Raw genomic sequence first — 19,467 nt, 5'->3', positions numbered from 1 at the left:
CAAAAATTTTTAAGTCCGATTTCATAATCATAAAATAAGAAAAAAAATTGTGAATTAAAAATAAAATTATGCATGAATAATCAAATTTACTAAATAAATCTATTTGTTGTACAGTTTAAATGTTACATATATGCGGAAATATAAAAACATTATAAATGTTACATATATGCGGAAAGATTGATTTAATACAAATATTTGCTTACCTCCAATATTTTTGATGCAATTTTTTATATAGCCAATAAAAGATCACATTTTATTTACAGAAACAGAATTACACAATACAAATTAAAAATTAATGGACGAAATTAGCAAGTAAAAATTAATCAGAAAGAAAATATAAAACGAAATTTTAAATAAAATGCTACATTAAACAAAAGGAAAAATCTAAAACTTAGAGCTTTTAGGATGAGTGTCTAAGACAAAGTTCCCAGACAGAATGACCGAAAAAATTGCCAAGGAAGTTTTTATGTCCTGAAAAGGTTAACATATCAGTCCTAGTTAAAAGGCAGTCCTAGAAATCCAAGAGAATTCTTTGTTTGAGGCATGCATTTTATGACTGTAAATAAGATCTGTGTATAGCCGATATTTTAAAAAGTGGATGAGATAAGATAGAACCCATTGAAAGAACATTTTCCCTTAGAGTAATATGAGATGGGCTGGCTACTTTTCTGAGGGGAGAAGTTTTGTGGGTGGTAAATCAAGAGGAAAGGGATGCTATCTAATTTAATCACTGAAGATAAGCGTTTGTTGCTCTCTTGATGAATGGGTAGCAAAGAGGCAGCAGTGATTATTTTATTTCTGTCACAGACTAATAAAAGCCTCAAAATAAAATTTCATGGGAATTCTCCATTTTTTTCCCAGTAAATAAAATATTTAAAAATTTTGTAAAATTAAGGAAAAATTATTTATAGTATTAAAAAAAAAAGAAACATTGCTCTGTACAATGGGGGGTGTTTGAACACCCTGAACATCCCCCTTACCTACGTCCCTGGGGTGAATTCTGGCAGTGTTGGAAATTTTTTACTTATCCTTCATAACATTTAGGTAAGATGAAGTAACCTTCTTTTTTTTTTCTTTCTTTAATCCATTGGAAACTTTGTTTTTAATTTAATTTTATTGTTTTCCTCTTTCTAGTTATGTGTCTATTAGTTTATGTTAGAAAGTAGTTGAAATTTTGACTGATGATAAACTGTATTGGATGTAAATTCTCCTAGCAGCTTTCAAGAAGTGATCCAAACTTGCATAGTCAGCAGAAACAGAGCTTTAGTTGAGGCTTAAGAACCTAATTTAATTTGAAAGTGGTCAAAATTTTGATTGGCAATCAATTATATTCAACATAAATTCTCCTAAGAACTACCCCAAAAAACCAATATTTTTCAGATCATTCTATTCACACTCTATTCTTATTTGTAACCACATATCCATAAAGGTGCCGTGATTCTATCTTCCATGCCTATCATCTCCTATCACCCCTTAAAGTTTGTATCTCCATTAATTAAACCCACTCTATATGGATAACCTCTAAAGAGATAAGTTTATTTACATCAAATACTCACTTTTTGCTGTTGTGCTATATTTAATGGCTGTTTCAGTTTTGTTGGGTGTATATATAATTGGTATAATAGGACTTGCAGAAGTTGTTGTAGTCTTAGGCAAAGGCGTTGTTGGCAGGAATGTTGGGTATATGCTGGATATAATAGAACGATTTGTAATTGTCTGCAACTTCACTTGATTCGGATTTCCAGTCACATTAGGAGGAGGTGAAACTTTTAATGTTGGACTCGAACTTGTTGCTGGCATCGTGATCATATGAACACCTGCATGGAATTATAATGTTTGAAGCAAAGCCAATAAGTAATAAACTGTGAAAATTATTTAGGAATGATTGCAGAAATATTAAGAAGCATAAAACACAAGAATATCATGAATATCATAAAAAGCAACATTCTCAAATTTACAAGTTTATCAAATTAACAATTTTAAATTAATAAACTCCCAAATTCAAAGTTTTTATACAACTCCTGTATTTTTAAGAGATAAAAAATACAGTAAAATTTAAAAACTCACCTGTTCCACAGTGGTATTGAACTTCTAAGTATTTGAGTGTACCTGGACAGGGATCATGAAATGTAGCACTAGAAACATTTACAGTACAATTTGGTTTTGCGCCACACCTGAAATTAAACAAACAATTAAGTTTATAAAGTAATACTTAAACAAGTAGGTTCCTTATACATTTTTAGGAAAATAAATGAATTGTAAGTGTTTTTTTTTGATATAATGTAGCACAATTAAAAAAAAATTTAGTGCTTATGAATGAGTGATGTATAAGTTGTTACTTAATGACTATTTCTAAGATCCTTGTTAAAAATGATTTTGAAAAATACATAAAATAGAAAGCACAAATTAATATTCAAGCAAAGAAAAAAATTATCAATTTCACATTAAACGAAAACACTAAAGCTTTGTTGGGAACTCAAACAGTTTTGAATCTCCAGCCTCAATAGTGATTCCTCAGGTTTTGACAAATATTTCCCTCCTCACTTAAGTAATAGTTTGTGATCTTTAACACATAAACCTTTTTGGTGTAATTTTTAACATAAAAATGTACATTAAGGGTGATTATTGGGAAACATTTTGCATTATTATCAAACTTTTTAGTTTATTGTAGTAGTGGAATCTATTATTATTTTTTTTTTTTGATAACACAACAGTAAGCATTCACATGAGAACATAGCTTCAAAAGAAAAAATTTCATTCAAAAAAAAAAAAAAAAAAAAAAGAAAAATACAGGTTATCACAAATATATGGAAACTATCAAACATCTTGAGTAACCATTGAATCAAAAAATTCATGCGTAAAAAATTTTTCAGAAGATGCATGTAATGATACTAAACTCAACTCTGAATCTTACTCTCTGGAGGTAGAATGAAGTTAACTTCAAAATCTTAAAAATTATCCCGATTTGACTTTGAGGTTGTTGCCTTTTGGTTCATTGGTGTTGTTGTAATTACAAACTAAAGATGATGTGAAAATTGTTTAAAATAGATCGTTTAATACCGATAAATAATTGCCAGATAACAAAGATAAAACAAGCCTTCTTTCATATTTTTAAACTCAAACCAGGCTCAAATTCTGGGAGACAATTTTGTGTCAGTAAATAGGTTTACTAAAATTTAAAATAAGTCTATTTTTAATTATTATTTTTATTTTCCGATAGCTCTCGAGAAATTTTTGAGCTAGCTGTATTTTAAACAATTTTTACTCTATCTTGAATGATTATCTGTAATTGATAAAAAGACTTGTAAAATAAAAATAGACTTTTTTAAAATTTCAGTAAACCTATGTACTGACACAAATTTGGCTCCCAGAGTTTGAGTGTGGTTTGGGTTTAACAATATGAAACAAGATTATTTTTATTTTTGTGATCTGACAATTATTTCTTGATATTAAATAATCTATTTTAAACAAAGTTTTCAATTACAGCAACACCTATGAACCAAAATACTACAAACAGTACGTCATATTGGGATACTTCTTCTGAAAAATCCAAATCTGCAGTAAAAAATAGGAGTTCAATTTTGAAGTTGCCCATCGCCCCACCTCCAGGGGGTGAGATTGGAGGGTCGAGTTTAATATAATCAACTACATGTTTCGATAATATTCTTAGATAATTTGATCTGATGTGAGCTTTTCGTGACATTTGACCATTGCCATATTTTTTGGTCACCTTTTGCACTGTGTTTTTCTTTCCTTTTCATTGCATCTTAGTGATGAATTAACATTTTGAAAACTTTAAATGGACTTCACTCAAAACGGTACTTTATAACAGATCTTATTCAAAATGTGACATCATACATATTGCGTATGCAGTCATGCTGCTAGAATTAAAAAAAAAATTGTATTTATAGTTTTTGTTTAAGTAAATCATTAACTTAAAGTTCCATAAAAATCCAAGTTCATCATTTAATTAATCAAATTCATAAGTACAATAAACTTTTCTTGAAACTATATTAAATACACAGAGTGTTCCGTAATTTCCCCCCTTAATATATTTTCAGAATTCTTTTTCAGAAATGATGATGAAAAAAAAAGAAAAAAAAAACAAACATTGTGCACACAATTTTGCATTTCAAGCTTTTTCAGAAATAAATGAAAATTAGGATTTTCAGGCATCATCAGTGTATACATGAAGCGAAGTGAAATATTCAGTGTAGTAACAATCTGTGAGAGAAAAATAATATTGTAAATGGAAAAAAAAAAAAAAAAAAACGTATCAATATCCACAAGAAATACAGCATTATTATGACTCCAATGAAGACATAAAATTGCTATTTTCTTTTTATTCCTACATGCTTACAGATTTTTTTTTAAAAACCATTTAAAGATTCATGTCAATGAAACCATAGAATTTATCATTTAAAATATCATTTTAAAGAAAATTTTTTATTTTACATTCAAGTTTGATTTTATTTGGCTAGAAAAAATTATCAAACTTATCTAAACAATGATCACAAGAATAACAACACAAAATAGTTAATTCAGAGATTAGAATAAAAAAATCATTTTACCAATTCATACTTCATCAGAAACTCCATTTTTTAGAGAATTGGAACTACTTTAACCAAACTTAGAATTAAAATAATTAAACTTACCTTTGCCCATCCTTGGTTCTCTTAGAATGAATTTAAGAGCTATAAGCTTACCTTAAATTGTTTTTATGACTTACCCGTTTGTTGTTCAACACTTAACCAAATGAAATTTTCTTGTTCATGACGTTAACTATTATATGATTAAAGGATCATTAACTTTATCACAATCAACTCAGAGTCTAGGCATATATAACGTTTTAACCGCATAAACGTTAAAGGCTTACAACTTACAACGGATATACCTTTTTATAAATCGCCAGCAAGTTTTCGCATTTCTGAATGAAATTTTCTCGTTCATTTCGTTAACTATGATATGACTAAAGATATCATCAGCAACATCATCTATAACACACTCCATCAACTCGAAGTCTACACCTCTATGGGTATATAAACATTTTACAACTTACAAGCCTCATATTTTTTGTAATATGTTAGCAAGTTTTCCCATTTGAATGAGATTCCCTCATACAGGGTGTTTTGTAAAGATCGCTCTTGATGTATATTTTTAGAACACTTATTGAAATTGAAGACAAAAAAGTATAGACAATGGGGGTCACAAACTAATATTTAAGAGAGGAAAAAAACGCCATCGAAATCTGAAAAATCACTGCCTAAAATGACCAAAACCTGCTTTAATTGGGGAAGAAATAAGTGAGGAGTTAAAAGATGATTATTAGAAATAATTTTAATTTCAACTTGCTGGCTTTGATGTTAATTACATCAATCTTTCTTAAATTGCTGGATTTGGATAGCCTTTTACGTTGCATTTTTGTATGGATGGAAAACACATTATTTATATTGGATTTAAACTATATTGCTGGTAAACAAATGGTTTTTAGTAGCCATATGATCGTATGTTAACAGGAGAAAGTTAAAACAAAAATTGAAAAATTAAAGAATAAAAATATAGAATGGCATTTAACTTTTTTTGAATACTAGAACAAAATCAGAAAATGTAACTGAAATTTTTTTTTTTTTTTTAATTAAAAGTAAATTGAAGCTAGCAAAAATTAGGACTTGTCGTTGTAGTTAATTTACGTTTATTGTAACTGCAATATGGGCTATTGGCGACGGTCTGGGAAACACCCCTGAGGATGATCCGCAGACATGCCATCACAATTTTGATCCTCTGCAGAGGGGATGGCACCCCCGTTTCGGTAGCCCGACGACCTGCACGCGAAGTCGAGCACTTTACGGTAGAACAGTTTAACGAGAACCAATACGGCACACCCTCGGTCCCTACGCAGACTGATCCAAGTGGTCAGCAAAAATTAGGACTGGGATATATTAGAATTTTAATATCGCATTATACATTGTAATTAAATACAGATATTCGACTATACATTTTAACTGTACTTTATTAATTTACCTGGATTAATTGTTACCCAAATGAAATTTATTAACGCTTTTAATAATATCGTGTTTGATAATTATCGCTATCAATAATACGCGTGATATTATCGAGCTCGATATTTACTATGGTTAATAATAATCGCGGTTTCGTAAACGATAATTATAGTTTTTGATAATTTTCGTAACACTCGGATAAGATATTTATCGTTGTTGTTACTGCTCACTATATTATTTTAAAAATAAATTATCGTTTAGTCCAACGTTATCGTAATACATTGCATTCACGATCTATCACGAGAATGCTTTATCTATAATTAATATAGTCAAAACTTTGTTATAGCTTTGACTATATAATTTATATAGTCAAAACTCAATAAAATATATAAATAAAAATGGAAAAATAAATAGTATAAAGCTTAAGGAAAAAATTGATCTTCATCTACGAGAATTAATTATTAAAGGTCAAATTAATGGCATTAGAAATATATTTCAAACTAAAATCATAAAATGAGTAAAAAAAAAAAGTACTTTTAAGAACAAATACGCATCGAATTTAAACAAAATATAATTCTTTAAAAAAAATTTTTTTTAAATTTTTTTCATTTCGTGGACATCTAGTTTTAAAACTTTTTTGACGGAAGATTTCAATTTTATTACGCGTTTCAGAATTGAGTAAATAAAGAAATAAACCAACTAGAGATTTCCATATAAAATTTGAGGAAAAGGAAAAGGACATCAAAAATTCAGAAGCTTTTCTCTGAAAAATCAAAGTTAGTTGATATGAATATGCGTGCGCTGCAATATTAACATACCATGGATAGGAAAATACATTTTCATATGCACGTTGCTGAGTTTTTCTAAAATGTATACATTTTATTTCTCTAGAGTATTTCTTGTATTCTTTGTACATAAGGCGAAAGTCAATAAATCTTGTATTCATAAGACTGTTTCAAAAAACACTTTCACACAAGCAAATGTTTTTTTTTTGGACTTACTATTCATCATGTTTACAAAAATTCTAGTTTAAAAAGTTAGTTTTCTAACATTTGCTACAACTATATTAGTAATTTGCAGCCTCATTCTTATTTCATTCAAATATTTTAAGAAAAATTGTAATAAAAATAGCTTAGCCTAATAATTTTAAAGAATTACAGAATTGCAAGAAAACATCTTCTACACTGACGAACAAATTTTTTGTTGCCTTTTTATAAATACTTTTCCTTGCCCAATTCGGGTGTAAGTGTTTCAAATCTGAAATTAGTTTTGCTCCGAAAGCTACAGATTTTTTTAATGATATTTTTAGTCTATTTTTTTTGTCGAAATGTAAAAGTTCAAAAATGTTATGCATAACAGAGGGTCGCTTAAATGTTGCGACAAACTTCTAGCGGAGTTAAGGCACATAATCGGAATTTAAATTGCATAGAAACCCATGCCCGGTAATGTCACCATACGCAGCTAGGGGCGCTTCCTTATTATGACCTGTTCAGAAGAAACAGTTCATAATAAGGACACAGTAACATAAGGACATAATAAGGAGACAGTTCATAATAGAGACACAGCACACGAAGAAACAGTTTATAATATGGAAACGCCTCTAGCGACATATGACGACATATGTTGTTGGTTGCTTTGCAATTGTAATCCTGGTTATGTGCCCTTACTCCCCTACAAGTTTGTCGAAACATTTATGTGACCACCAGTTATATAACGTTTTTTTAACTTATACAATTCAGCAAAAAATAGACTAAAAATGTCATTAAAAAACAAAAAACTGTTGCTTGGAGACAGAAACCGATTTCAGATATACTGTGATACGAAAGTATCCAATATCTATTAAAAAATGTCATAAAAAAATGTTTATCTGTAATATTTTTCTATTATATTGTAGAGTTCCCTAGATCAGACCGGCGGATCGGAATACCGAACTTGCGACCTCTCATCCTGATATTCTTTTTGCTGTCAGAAATTAACTGCAACTGACTGCAGGATACTAATGTCGTAATTATTCATCGCACATTTTCTCCAGTATATATATGCATCTGTTAAACCACAAAACCACTACTACTCTGTTATACTCTATTTTGAATTTTAATTTGTTTTTAAGTTAGTCACGTAGCTTTTGTGACTCTATCATTTTCCAGGAAAATAAAAGTGTTTATTTTTACCTTCTGATTATTTTGATGTTGTCTTTGGTTCCGTAAAAATGTAGGAACGCTATTTCTCGTTCCCACATAATGGTGACCCGGTGAATTACTACGGTTGACCGAAGAAAGATAACAACATATAGAATACAGTGGTTTCCAGTCATCGGATAATTCTATCTACTAAAGTGGTGTGTTAAAACAACTTACATGGATATTTCAAATTTTAAAGTAAGTGAGATTTTAGTTTTCTTTCGTGACCGATTGTGATGACTTATGTGGAGATTGAAGTTGGTCATTCTCCTGTTAGCCTCTTTTGATTAAGTAAAGTATTTTAACTTAAGTAAATGTAGGGCTAATCTGGTAATTTAATAGTTGATAAATTCTTACGTGTGTCTTGCATAATTGACATAAAGACTATTTTTCTCTTTTCAATAATTTTATGTATAGTAATTGTAGACATTTATAATGTCTCTTGAGGAAAAGGACACTAAAAATTTAGAACTTTCTCGTGTTGCTTTTAAAGCACCTATTTTTTGGGAAGCAGAGCCTGAGCTTTGGTTCCACCAATTGGAATCTCAATTTGTGATAGCAGGAATAATAACCGATGAAACTAAATACCATTGTGTAGTTTCCGCTTTGGACAGTAAGGCTTTATCTTCTATAAGAGATATAATTCGTAACCCTCCCAAATCAAATGCATATGAGAGTTTAAAATCTAAAATAATCGAAACCTTTTCTCAATCAGAAACAGCTCAGTTAAAATTGCTGCTGCAGGATTTGCAGTTGAGTGATAAACGACCGTCACAGCTTCTGTTAGAGATGCAAAATCTCTCTTGCCAAAAGCTTAACAACGATATATTGCGTACTTTGTGGCAACAACGTTTGCCAGTTCATGTGCAGCAAATTTTGTCTGTTTGCAAAGACCCAATTAATGAACTAGCTTTAATTGCCGATAAGATATGCGAAATATCTTGTTTCCAATCGGTATCTGAAGTTAAAAATTCTCAGGATAATTTAACTCTTCAATCCTTGCGTGAAGAAATTTCGATTCTTAGCGCTAACGTTGAGAGATTATCTAGATCCTCTAGACAACGCAATCGTGATAGAAGTCGCAATCGTCGATACAGTCATTCAAATTCACGTAGTCGTACCCCTGACAATCTACGTACCGGTAAATTATGTTGGGATCATAATCGTTTTGGTAATAAAGCATACAAGTGCATACAACCATGCCAATTTTCGGAAAACTAAACGGCTCGTCTGATGTAGCGACGGCAGATGTTAGCCAGTCTCACAGTCGCCTTTTTGTTTATGATAAAATATCTGGTTTCAGATTTCTCGTAGACAGCGGCGCAGCAGTTAGCTGTTTTCCTAAAAATTTAACAAAAAATAACAAAATTCAGGAATTAAATTTGTATGCTGCAAACGGTTCTAAAATCTCAACATACGGCAGTAAGCGTTTAGAACTAGATCTTGGCTTGCGTAGAAGGTTTGACTTCAATTTTATCATTGCTGATGTGTCAAGCCCTATTATTGGTGCGGATTTTTTGGAACGTTTCGGACTGTTGGTCGATGTTAAAAATCGTCGATTACTTGACAGTTTGACAACAGTTTTTTCTAAGGGCATTTCATGTCCTGGACCATCATTTGGATTAACTTTGGTCTCATCAGAGAACCGTTATCATGATTTGTTGATCAAATATCCGAATATTTTAAGTTTCAATCAAAATGCACCGCACCAAGACTACGGTGTGACACATTGCATTGAAACATTTGGACCCCCGGTTTTTTCTAAAGCAAGACGTCTATCGCCTGAGAAATTAAAAATTGTTCGTAAGGAATTCGCCGATTTAATAAAGCAAGGTATTGTTCGTCCATCTAAAAGCCCGTGGGCAAGCCCGATACATTTAGTTCCAAAGAAAAACGGAGAATTTCGAATATGTGGTGATTTTCGTCGTTTAAATGCCAAAACTATTCCTGATAGATATCCGATACCTCATATCCAGGATTTTTCGCATAATTTAAATGGAAAAACTGTATTTTCGAAATTAGATTTAGTAAAAGCATATAACCAAATAAGAGTTGAAACTTCCGATATACCTAAAACAGCAGTTATCACACCAATTGGACTTTTTGAATACATATTTATGCCTTTCGGTTTAAGAAATGCCGCACAAACATTTCAACGTTTTATTGATAATGTTTTAAGAGACATAGATTGTTGTATAGCATATTTGGATGATATTTTCATTTTCTCTGAAACCGAAGAAAAGCATAAATCGGATTTAGACAAAGTTCTTAAACGTTTAAACGATTTCAATTTAATAATTAACTTAGAAAAATGCGTTTTTGGTGTTAATGAAGTTAATTTTTTGGGATATTTAGTTTCAAAGGATGGTATTCAGCCTATACCTGAAAAAGTAAAAGTTTTAAGAGACTTTCCTTTACCTAAATTTGTAGAACAATTACGCAGATTTTTAGCTATGGTAAATTTCTATCACAGATTTTTTAAAAATGCAGCAAAAATCCAATCTTGTTTACACGATTTAACTAAGGGTAAAGCTAAAAAAGATAAAACACCTCTAATTTGGACTGACAGGGAAATTTCTGCTTTTGAGGCAGTTAAAGATGCGATTGCAAATGCTGTTTTGCTAGCACATCCCTTACCAAATGCAAATTTATCTCTTGCTGTAGATTCTTCAGATTTTGCTATTGGTGCAGTTTTGCAACAAAAAGTAAACAATGAATTACAGCCTTTGAGTTTTTATTCTCGCAAACTTAATGCTGCAGAGCAAAAATACAGCACTTATGATAGGGAATTGCTTGCAATTTATTCAGCAATCAAACATTTTCGGCACATGCTTGAAGGTCGAAATTTTCTAGTGTACACTGATCACAAACCTCTCATTTACGCATTTCAACAAAAAAGCGAGAAATGCTCTCCAAGACAAATGCGACATTTAGAGTTCATTAGTCAGTACACTACAGATTTAAGACATATTCCCGGTAGTGAAAATATAGTTGCTGACACTTTTTCGAGAATTTCTTCCTTTAGTTTTAATAATTCAAGTGACATAAATTTTGAAGAGATTGCGGAGGCACAGGTTAATGACACGGAGCTTCACTCTTTACTTGAGTCTAATTCCGGTCTCGAACTTAAACCTATGAGTCTCCCAAATTCAAAAATGATCTTTTGTGATGTTTCTACTGGTGATATAAGACCATACATTCCTAAAGACTTTCGTTGGAGTATTTTTCAGATTTTTCATGGTTTATCTCATCCCGGAGGAAGAGTAACTTTAGACCTCATCAAGAAGAGATTCGTATGGAAATCCATGACCAAAGACATAAAGCTTTGGTGCAAGACTTGCCTCTCATGCCAAAAATCTAAAGTTGGACGCCACACGAAATCCCCTCTAGGAGAATATGAACTTCCTAGTGCCAGATTTTCGCATGTTCATATAGACATCGTGGGTCCGCTACCACCGTCAAGAGATTACAGGTACCTACTTACATGTATTGACCGTTTTTCTAGGTGGCCTGAGGCATTTCCAATGCAGAATCAGACAGCTGACACAGTTGCAGAAACATTCTTTGCTGGTTGGATAGCCAGATTTGGCGTTCCAGAGACTGTCACAACTGATCAAGGCCGTCAGTTTGAATCTGAACTTTTTTCTTCCTTGACTAAGTTTTTGGGAACACAGAAAACCAGGACAGTAGCTTATAATCCAAAGTGTAATGGAGCTATAGAAAGGTTCCATAGAAGCCTGAAAAATGCAATTAAATGCCACCTAACTGAGCGCTGGATGGAAGTTTTACCAACAGTTTTGTTGGGCATTCGCTCAAGTTTAAAGGAAGATATTGATTGTACACCAGTTGAAATGGTGTATGGTTGTTCGATACGCCTTCCAGGTGAATTTTTTCGCAACTCTTTTTCTAAACCTGTAACATCTCATTCTGATTTTTTACAGAAACTTCGTGAAAAAATGAGAGACTTGCGCCCTGTTCCTCTGAATACTCGTGGTGCCACACGTCCAATCTTCATCAGTAAAGATCTGCAGTCTTGTAGCCACGTTTTTGTCAGGATAGACAGTGTCCGACGTCCCTTGGAACAGCCCTATAAAGGCCCATTTAAAGTAATTTCACGAACTAACAAAGTTTTTGTTCTAGATCTGGATGGACAGAAATCTAGTGTTTCGATCGACAGATTAAAGCCTGCCTATTTTCTATCGGATGAAGTTTCAGACTCTACCAATCAGTCTCCTATGGTAAAGCCAGAAGTAACTACTGGGTCTGGAAGGAAAGTTCGATTTGTCCTGCCATTCCAAGCCTAAAACGTCTTACAGACTGGAAGGGGAGTACTGTAGAGTTCCCTAGATCAGACCGGCGGATCGGAATACCGAACTTGCGACCTCTCATCCTGATATTCTTTTTGCTGTCAGAAATTAACTGCAACTGACTGCAGGATACTAATGTCGTAATTATTCATCGCACATTTTCTCCAGTATATATATGCATCTGTTAAACCACAAAACCACTACTACTCTGTTATACTCTATTTTGAATTTTAATTTGTTTTTAAGTTAGTCACGTAGCTTTTGTGACTCTATCATTTTCCAGGAAAATAAAAGTGTTTATTTTTACCTTCTGATTATTTTGATGTTGTCTTTGGTTCCGTAAAAATGTAGGAACGCTATTTCTCGTTCCCACAATATCATCAGTGAACTTTTAATTTAGGACGTAGCTCAAGATGAGAGATTAAAAAATAGACATGGCTAGAAATGCGCGTTTAAAAAAATGAATGCACATTTAAGGAAATGTATATATTTATTGCTTTACTTTTTCGAATGCGCATTTTGAGCTATGTCCATTTTCTTAAAAACCAATTTTGAGCTATGCCCATTTCCTTAAATACGCATTTTTAGCTAAGTCAATTATTTTAACTTGCGTATCAAGTTGTTTCTTTTCCAACACGCTTGTTTTTAGCTAAATGAGAGATTAAAAAATGGACATGGCTTTAAATGTGCGTTTAAAAAAATGAATGCACATTTAAGGAAATATATATTTAATGCTTTACTTTTTCGAATGCGGATTTTGAGCTACGTCCATTTTCTTAAAAACCAATTTTGAGCTATGCTCATTTCTTTAAATACGCATTTTTAGCTAAGTCAATTATTTCAACTTGCGATCAAGTTGTTTCTTTTCCAACACGCTTGTTATTAGCTAAATGAGAGAATAAAAAATGGACATGGCTTGAAATGTGCGTTTAAAAAAATGAATGCACATTTAAGGAAATATATATTTAAAGCTTTACTTTTTCGAATGCACATTTTGAGCTACGTCCATTTTCTTAAAAACCAATTTTGAGCTATGCTCATTTCCTTAAATACGCATTTTTAGCTGAGTCAATTATTTAAACGTGTGTATCGAGCTATGTTTTTTTCCAACAAGCTTGTTTTGAGCTATGTCCATTTCTACAAATGTGTTTCAAGCTACCATCATTTTCTTAAACACGCATTTTGAACTATATCCAAAATAAAAAGTTCTCTGACGATAACTATAATTTTATTTAAGTCAATCAAAAATGCAAATTTAACATTTCGTAGGGACTGACTGGGTTTCATGTCATCAGTTGTACAATGCGCAAGAAAAAAAAAAAAAAAAAAAAAAAAAAAACCCGGACCATTTTGAATAACTTTTGATTTTATGATCGGAGCTTCACGTTCTAGGACTCATTCTTAATGGTTTAAGGGGGCGACTTCGAATATGCTAATTCAAATGTGCAGATGATATTTTAAATTACGAAATCAGACACGAAACGAAGAGTCCTGAGAAATCGAATTTTTAAAATTTGATTTCTCAGGAACTATTCAACCGATTTTGCTCAAATTTTGTATTTTGCCATGCAAAATTATTTACTTTAAAATGGCGTAAAAATTGTGTGACTTACAATTCAAAATATTTCCGACCATTATTTAATAAAATAATAAATATTTACTAAAATTTATTTTTTGCATGGAATTTTCTTTTAATAAACGAATTTTATAATTATGTGCTTTTTTTAAAATTCGCATAAAAAGTTTTTGAGCTATGGCGAAAAAAGTAAATAGTAAAATTAGCATTAAGGGGTCCAAACTTTCGATCGCTTCCCTGACCTAACAACGGGGACCGTATTTCTCAGATTGCGGCTACCCCTTAAACTTAGGAGGTTAGGAATCTGAATCCGTTGGAAAAAAAAGGTATGTTTATTCAGAGAAAGTACGATTTTGCGTCTGATTGCGTAACTCAAATTAACGTCTGCACTGATTAATTAGCATATTTGAGGTTACCTCCTCAAACCATTAAGAATGAGTTCTAGAATAAGTAGATCCGATCATTAGATCAAAAGTTATTCAGAATGGTGCGTTTTTTTTGACGCACTGTACAATCAATTGACATGGAAAGGGGAATACTCCTCATTGCGTCATTTATTCTTCAAGTTTGAAGGGAAAAAATGAATATGCATTTAATGTTAAATTAATAACATTATAATTCAATATTACGATAAGGCTGTGAAATAAATGCCAGCTCACAAATTTATCATTAAAAAATGGCAAGGGTATACAGGGTGTTCTGTAAAAACTGCCCTTAATATATATATTTTAGAATTTTTACAAAAAATTAAAAACAAAAAGCATGCACACTAATATTTTACCAAGGCTAAAACAAAAGAAATATAAATAATAAAATGACAGGAGATACAAGTATATTAAACAACAAAACAGGTTTGATTGCGAAAAGAAACAAAAAGAGTTGAAGGACGATTGTTAAAAACATCAAGTTTTTGCCTCCAATTATATTTGCTATCTCCACTGTAATAAGCCAGGTTTCGATAGCGTCTTTTATTTTCCTCGGTTATATACTAATTTGTGACCCCTAATGTGTTACTTTGTTTTCGGTTTTGATAAAGATTCTAAAAATATGCACATGTTAAGGATGGTCTTTACGAAACACCCTGTATAGTGAGCTGACTACTGATGTGTTTTCTTTGGTAACTAAACAAAAAGTGCACGTGTGTTTAGGTCGATTAGCACCAATCAGATCACAGAAAGCACATGATGAAGAGCGGTGTTTCTATAATGTCCGGCTTCCTTGTCCCTGGCATTCACGGTGCAATGATGAACATTCCTATTTGCATAACATTACAAATATGTACTTATGATACCTGACAATTTCAGATTTTGTTTATTATCAGGAAAAATAAAACAGTTGTCTCGATTTATCGTCTTTTCGAGTTTTCAAAGGCATAACACTCAAACCATATATATACTATATTGCTTTATAAGAAAACTACAGCTGTTTTACAAATTTTAGGGAGACTTCTTTTAAGAAGTTTAAGGAGGGGGGGGGAGGAACTGGTTCATCCCCTTAATGGATATTGTTTAAAGAACTATTAAAGAGACATTTAACTGTTGCTATAAACTTAAAACTTCTTTCTGCAATTCTTTTCGCAAAAAGTTTTTTTGAGTAGAATATAGAGAAGAAGTTAAACATGGTATTTAGAAATATATTCTTCCAATTCAGAAAAAGTCTAGGGAATAAGACATGCAATTCGGAAAAAGGAAAAGAAAATTCGCGTTAGTTAGATTATAGTTCAGTTATTACCGAGATAATTTATTTTTGGTTGTAAAAAAATTCAAGAAAACTTTGGTCTTTCTCAATATTTTTTTTAAAAAATTGCTTTATATTAATCGTTTTATGACGATATAGCAAAACTGAAACTCACTATTTCATCTTCAAGTGCCATAGAACAAGGAAAAAAGAAAAAAGAAGACAGACCTGCAAATTCAGTTCAGTAAGCTATCTATTAGTCTAAATAAAAACAAATGTCATTTTTTCATTAATTGTTTTACAAATTAAATTTCTTAATTTAGTTTATACTAATTGTTTAGATTAAATAAGTAACTTCAGAAACTATTCAGCACTTGAAGATTATAAATTACGGAAATTTAACCTTTAAATTTTATCGATGAGCTTTAAACTTCTAATAAGAAACTAAAATTAAACTAATAATTAGAAACTTATAAGTTATCATGCCTAAATATTAAGTAAATTAAATATATTTTTTTCATACAAAATTTAGAGAAGTGTAGTCATTTATTGTTTCAACTTTAATTTTCAAACCTCTAATTATAATTTAGAAGTCAATGTAGCTATAGTGTTTGAAAAATTCTAATAGGCTAGCTCTTAAAAACTTAAAGTGTTAACTTTAGAAAATCTTCATATCATTGCATATGTATTACAATTATTTTTTACTTTCTAAATTTCATATTTAATAAAGTCTTACAATATCATTTTAAATTAGTGAGAAATCCATTAAAACTGAGTTAGTACAGTGGAAAAAATGGGTACTATTAATTTCATAATTCTAATCATCAGTTTAAATCAAGATACGAATCACTTGTTTCAAATCATTTGATTCAATAACCCAATTGAATCACTGTTTTTTTTTCTTTTTATCTAAACCATTAATTACTGTAAGATAAGTTTTTTTTTTTAAGACAAAAAAAACTTAAAATGACATATCTAATAAATGTTAAGCCATAATGCTTGCTCATAATATTTGTAGATATAAAATTGGCGATACAGTTTTATTTACCGTGTTCGCATTTCATTCGAAATGCATTATTTACTAACTATTGTAGATAGAGCCTTGTTTTAATAAATGTTCATTTTCAGTTATAAGTGGTGATATATTTCTGTATCTTTAAGTAATATTTATCATAACAGTAATTAAACATTTTTAGAAAAAGAAAACGAATAGCTATCAGAAATTTTAATATACACAGGGTGTTTCTTAATCACTACTCTAAACACATATTTTTAGAATTCTTTTCAAAAAAAAAAATATATATATATACACATTAAAGAGTAACTTAATATTTCAGCGAGAGAAAAAACAGAAACATTATCCAAATCTTAAGAACTATTAAACCCGTAGAAGGAGGTGGAAATTGAGAGGCACTTGAAGACAATTAAATTGGTTTAGATGCTTTTAATCCCACTTTCCTTCGTCAGGTTTGTATAAAGTTTATGATTTTTTCCTCGCTTAAATAACTTAATATAAACTTGCGAATATTTTTGAGAAGGATGTTAAAAATATGTATTAGAGGCGGTGTTTGCGGAACACCCAGTATACAAAAAAATTGAAACAATGGACAAATGTGCAAGAGTTTTTCTCCAATTTACCTCTCAAGCATAATTGGAAATGAATGAAGAGACATACAATTCACCCTCCATTCTAGATTACCATGTTCATTGCAAATGCCTATACTAAAACGACCATAGTTTGCTCGGATCAAATGTATGAGTCCTTCTTCGCAAACCATGTTCAGTGTTCTTCCTTCACAAGTATATATGGTCCTGTATCCGGAAGGCTCTGTAAAAGAAAATAATTAATGCAATTAATTGATATGAAAAATTATAAATTGAAAATTTTATTTCAATTTTAATAATTGAATGATTAATAATAATTGAATTGAAAATTTAATTTTAATAAAAATAGAAGTAGCAAAATCTCATTAAATTCTGATGAATCATTATTGAGGAAGGAGTGCTTAAAAACCTCAAAAACAGTTTGTTTGCTTGATGAAACTCGAAGACACTTTTAACAGTTACCATTTGTCTTCTCTTAGTTTCTTCCGGCAATAAAATAGGTTTTGATATATATTTCTTCCTCGTTAAGGTTTCGTCAAATTTTGATAACGTTTTAAATCATTAATTGGCGTCTCCTGTTGTGTCAATTTTTTAGCATTATTTTTGACAAATATGTTTTATAACCGTCGTTGAACAGCCGACACAATTTTTTGGGTTTACGACTTCTAATGTTCAACTCCTTAGCCGTATAATTTTGAACCCAATCCAAAAGACAAGGGGTTTACTGGATCGAGTATTGGGAAAAATTTTCCCTCGTGGAGGACTTTTTGATGGAACTAACCCGCATTTACGTTACACGGAGAGGAAAACCAGGAGAACCCCCCCCCACGGTTAGCCTGACGGCAAGGGGACTCTAACTCATGATCCGTTTACCACTGAGGATATTTCACGTCAGCACTGTGGTCGGTGCAAGCCGGATGCGGAATTCGTATCGACTGGGATTTGAACACGGCTCGCCTCATTGGAAGGCAAACGCTCTATCCCCTGAGCCATCACGGTTCTTCTTCACACTGATGTCGTCATCAGAATCAGCATGAAGAACGGCTAAAGGTTAAACTTGACCTAACAGTCCTATATCGCTGTTGCAATATCACAGCAGTTATAAAAGTATTATATATTATACGCAAAAAAACATTAGCTCATGCAATTATAGTCAGTAAAAAACTGTCTTAAAATAAACGAACAATTTTTAGTTTCTGCATACTTATATAAGCCCAAATAATACAACGTTGGAGTAACTTTTCAAGTGATAAATAAATATTAAATTCAAATATTAAATATCAGTATCAATTATATAACTATTCAAATATTAAATATCAACATCGAATATTAAAAAGTCAGATCACAAAAGCTTTTTAATTTTCAAACAGCTGTGGTTTTTCTCACATTGGTGCCGTTAACAGAATCAGCATAAAGGGTAATAGCAGACAGGCTTAACTTGACCTAGCAGTCATAAATAACTGTTGCAAACTCACAGTAGTTATGAAAATAACATTTGATTCCCCAAAAAAGCGTTAATTCATGCAACCACAGAGTCTTTGGAAAACTGCCTTAAAATTAATGAACAATTTTCAGTTTCTGCATACTTTTAGGATTCCAAATGATGTGATATAATAATGACTTTTCAAATATTAATAAGTTACGTTTGAATCTATCTTTAGCCATTCTTCATATCGCTTCTGATAACGACACCTATGTGAAGAAAAGTCACAGTTTTTTGAAAATTAAAAGCGTTTGTAATCTAAATTTTTAATAATTGAATAGTTACTCCAACATTGTATTGTTTGGGCTTTATGCTAGAATTGAAAAAAGACCTCTATCAGCACCAGCTTGCATTTTTAAGTTAAATTTTTGATTTTCGTTTTCTTGATGTTTTATTGTAATGAAAGACGTTTTATGATATTGTATTATTCGGCAGCACAATATCTTTAAAAAAAAAGGGGGGAATAAAGGGGTCCTTTTTTAGATTAAGTGAAATAGACTTAGATACTTTGTAGAACTTTTATGAAATATGCCTCAAAACTTTAGGGTAATTATGTGTTTTGGTTTTGAATAAATAATTTAAAACATAAAAAATTAATTTTAGTTTAAAACTGGAAACACTTCTACCACTGAGAATATTT

General features: G+C 31.2%; 1 protein-coding gene across 4 annotated transcripts in view; it reads right to left on the bottom strand.

Moving 5' to 3' along the window:
* LOC107440894 (latrophilin Cirl) overlaps nt 1-19,467 on the bottom strand; it is a 175,575-nt gene that overhangs the window by 37,426 nt on the left and 118,682 nt on the right. For 3 of the 4 annotated variants that reach the window (XM_071188379.2, XM_071188381.2, XM_071188380.2), the window contains 3 exons: nt 17,378-17,567; nt 2,068-2,174; nt 1,557-1,817 (listed from right to left, as the gene is read on the bottom strand). In XM_071188379.2, coding sequence (XP_071044480.1) covers nt 1,557-1,817; nt 2,068-2,174; nt 17,378-17,567 — 558 coding nt within the window. Of the gene's footprint in view, nt 1-1,556; nt 1,818-2,067; nt 2,175-4,571; nt 4,624-17,377; nt 17,568-19,467 lie in introns of those variants that run through there. The other variant, XM_071188382.2, reaches the window with a different exon arrangement.

This window comes from Parasteatoda tepidariorum, chromosome 12 (genome assembly GCF_982258835.1).
Source record: "Parasteatoda tepidariorum strain Cologne lab strain chromosome 12, Ptep-v5.0, whole genome shotgun sequence".
Taxonomy (NCBI): Eukaryota; Metazoa; Arthropoda; class Arachnida; order Araneae; family Theridiidae; genus Parasteatoda; species Parasteatoda tepidariorum.
This window is presented reverse-complemented; position numbering and strand designations above follow the sequence as displayed.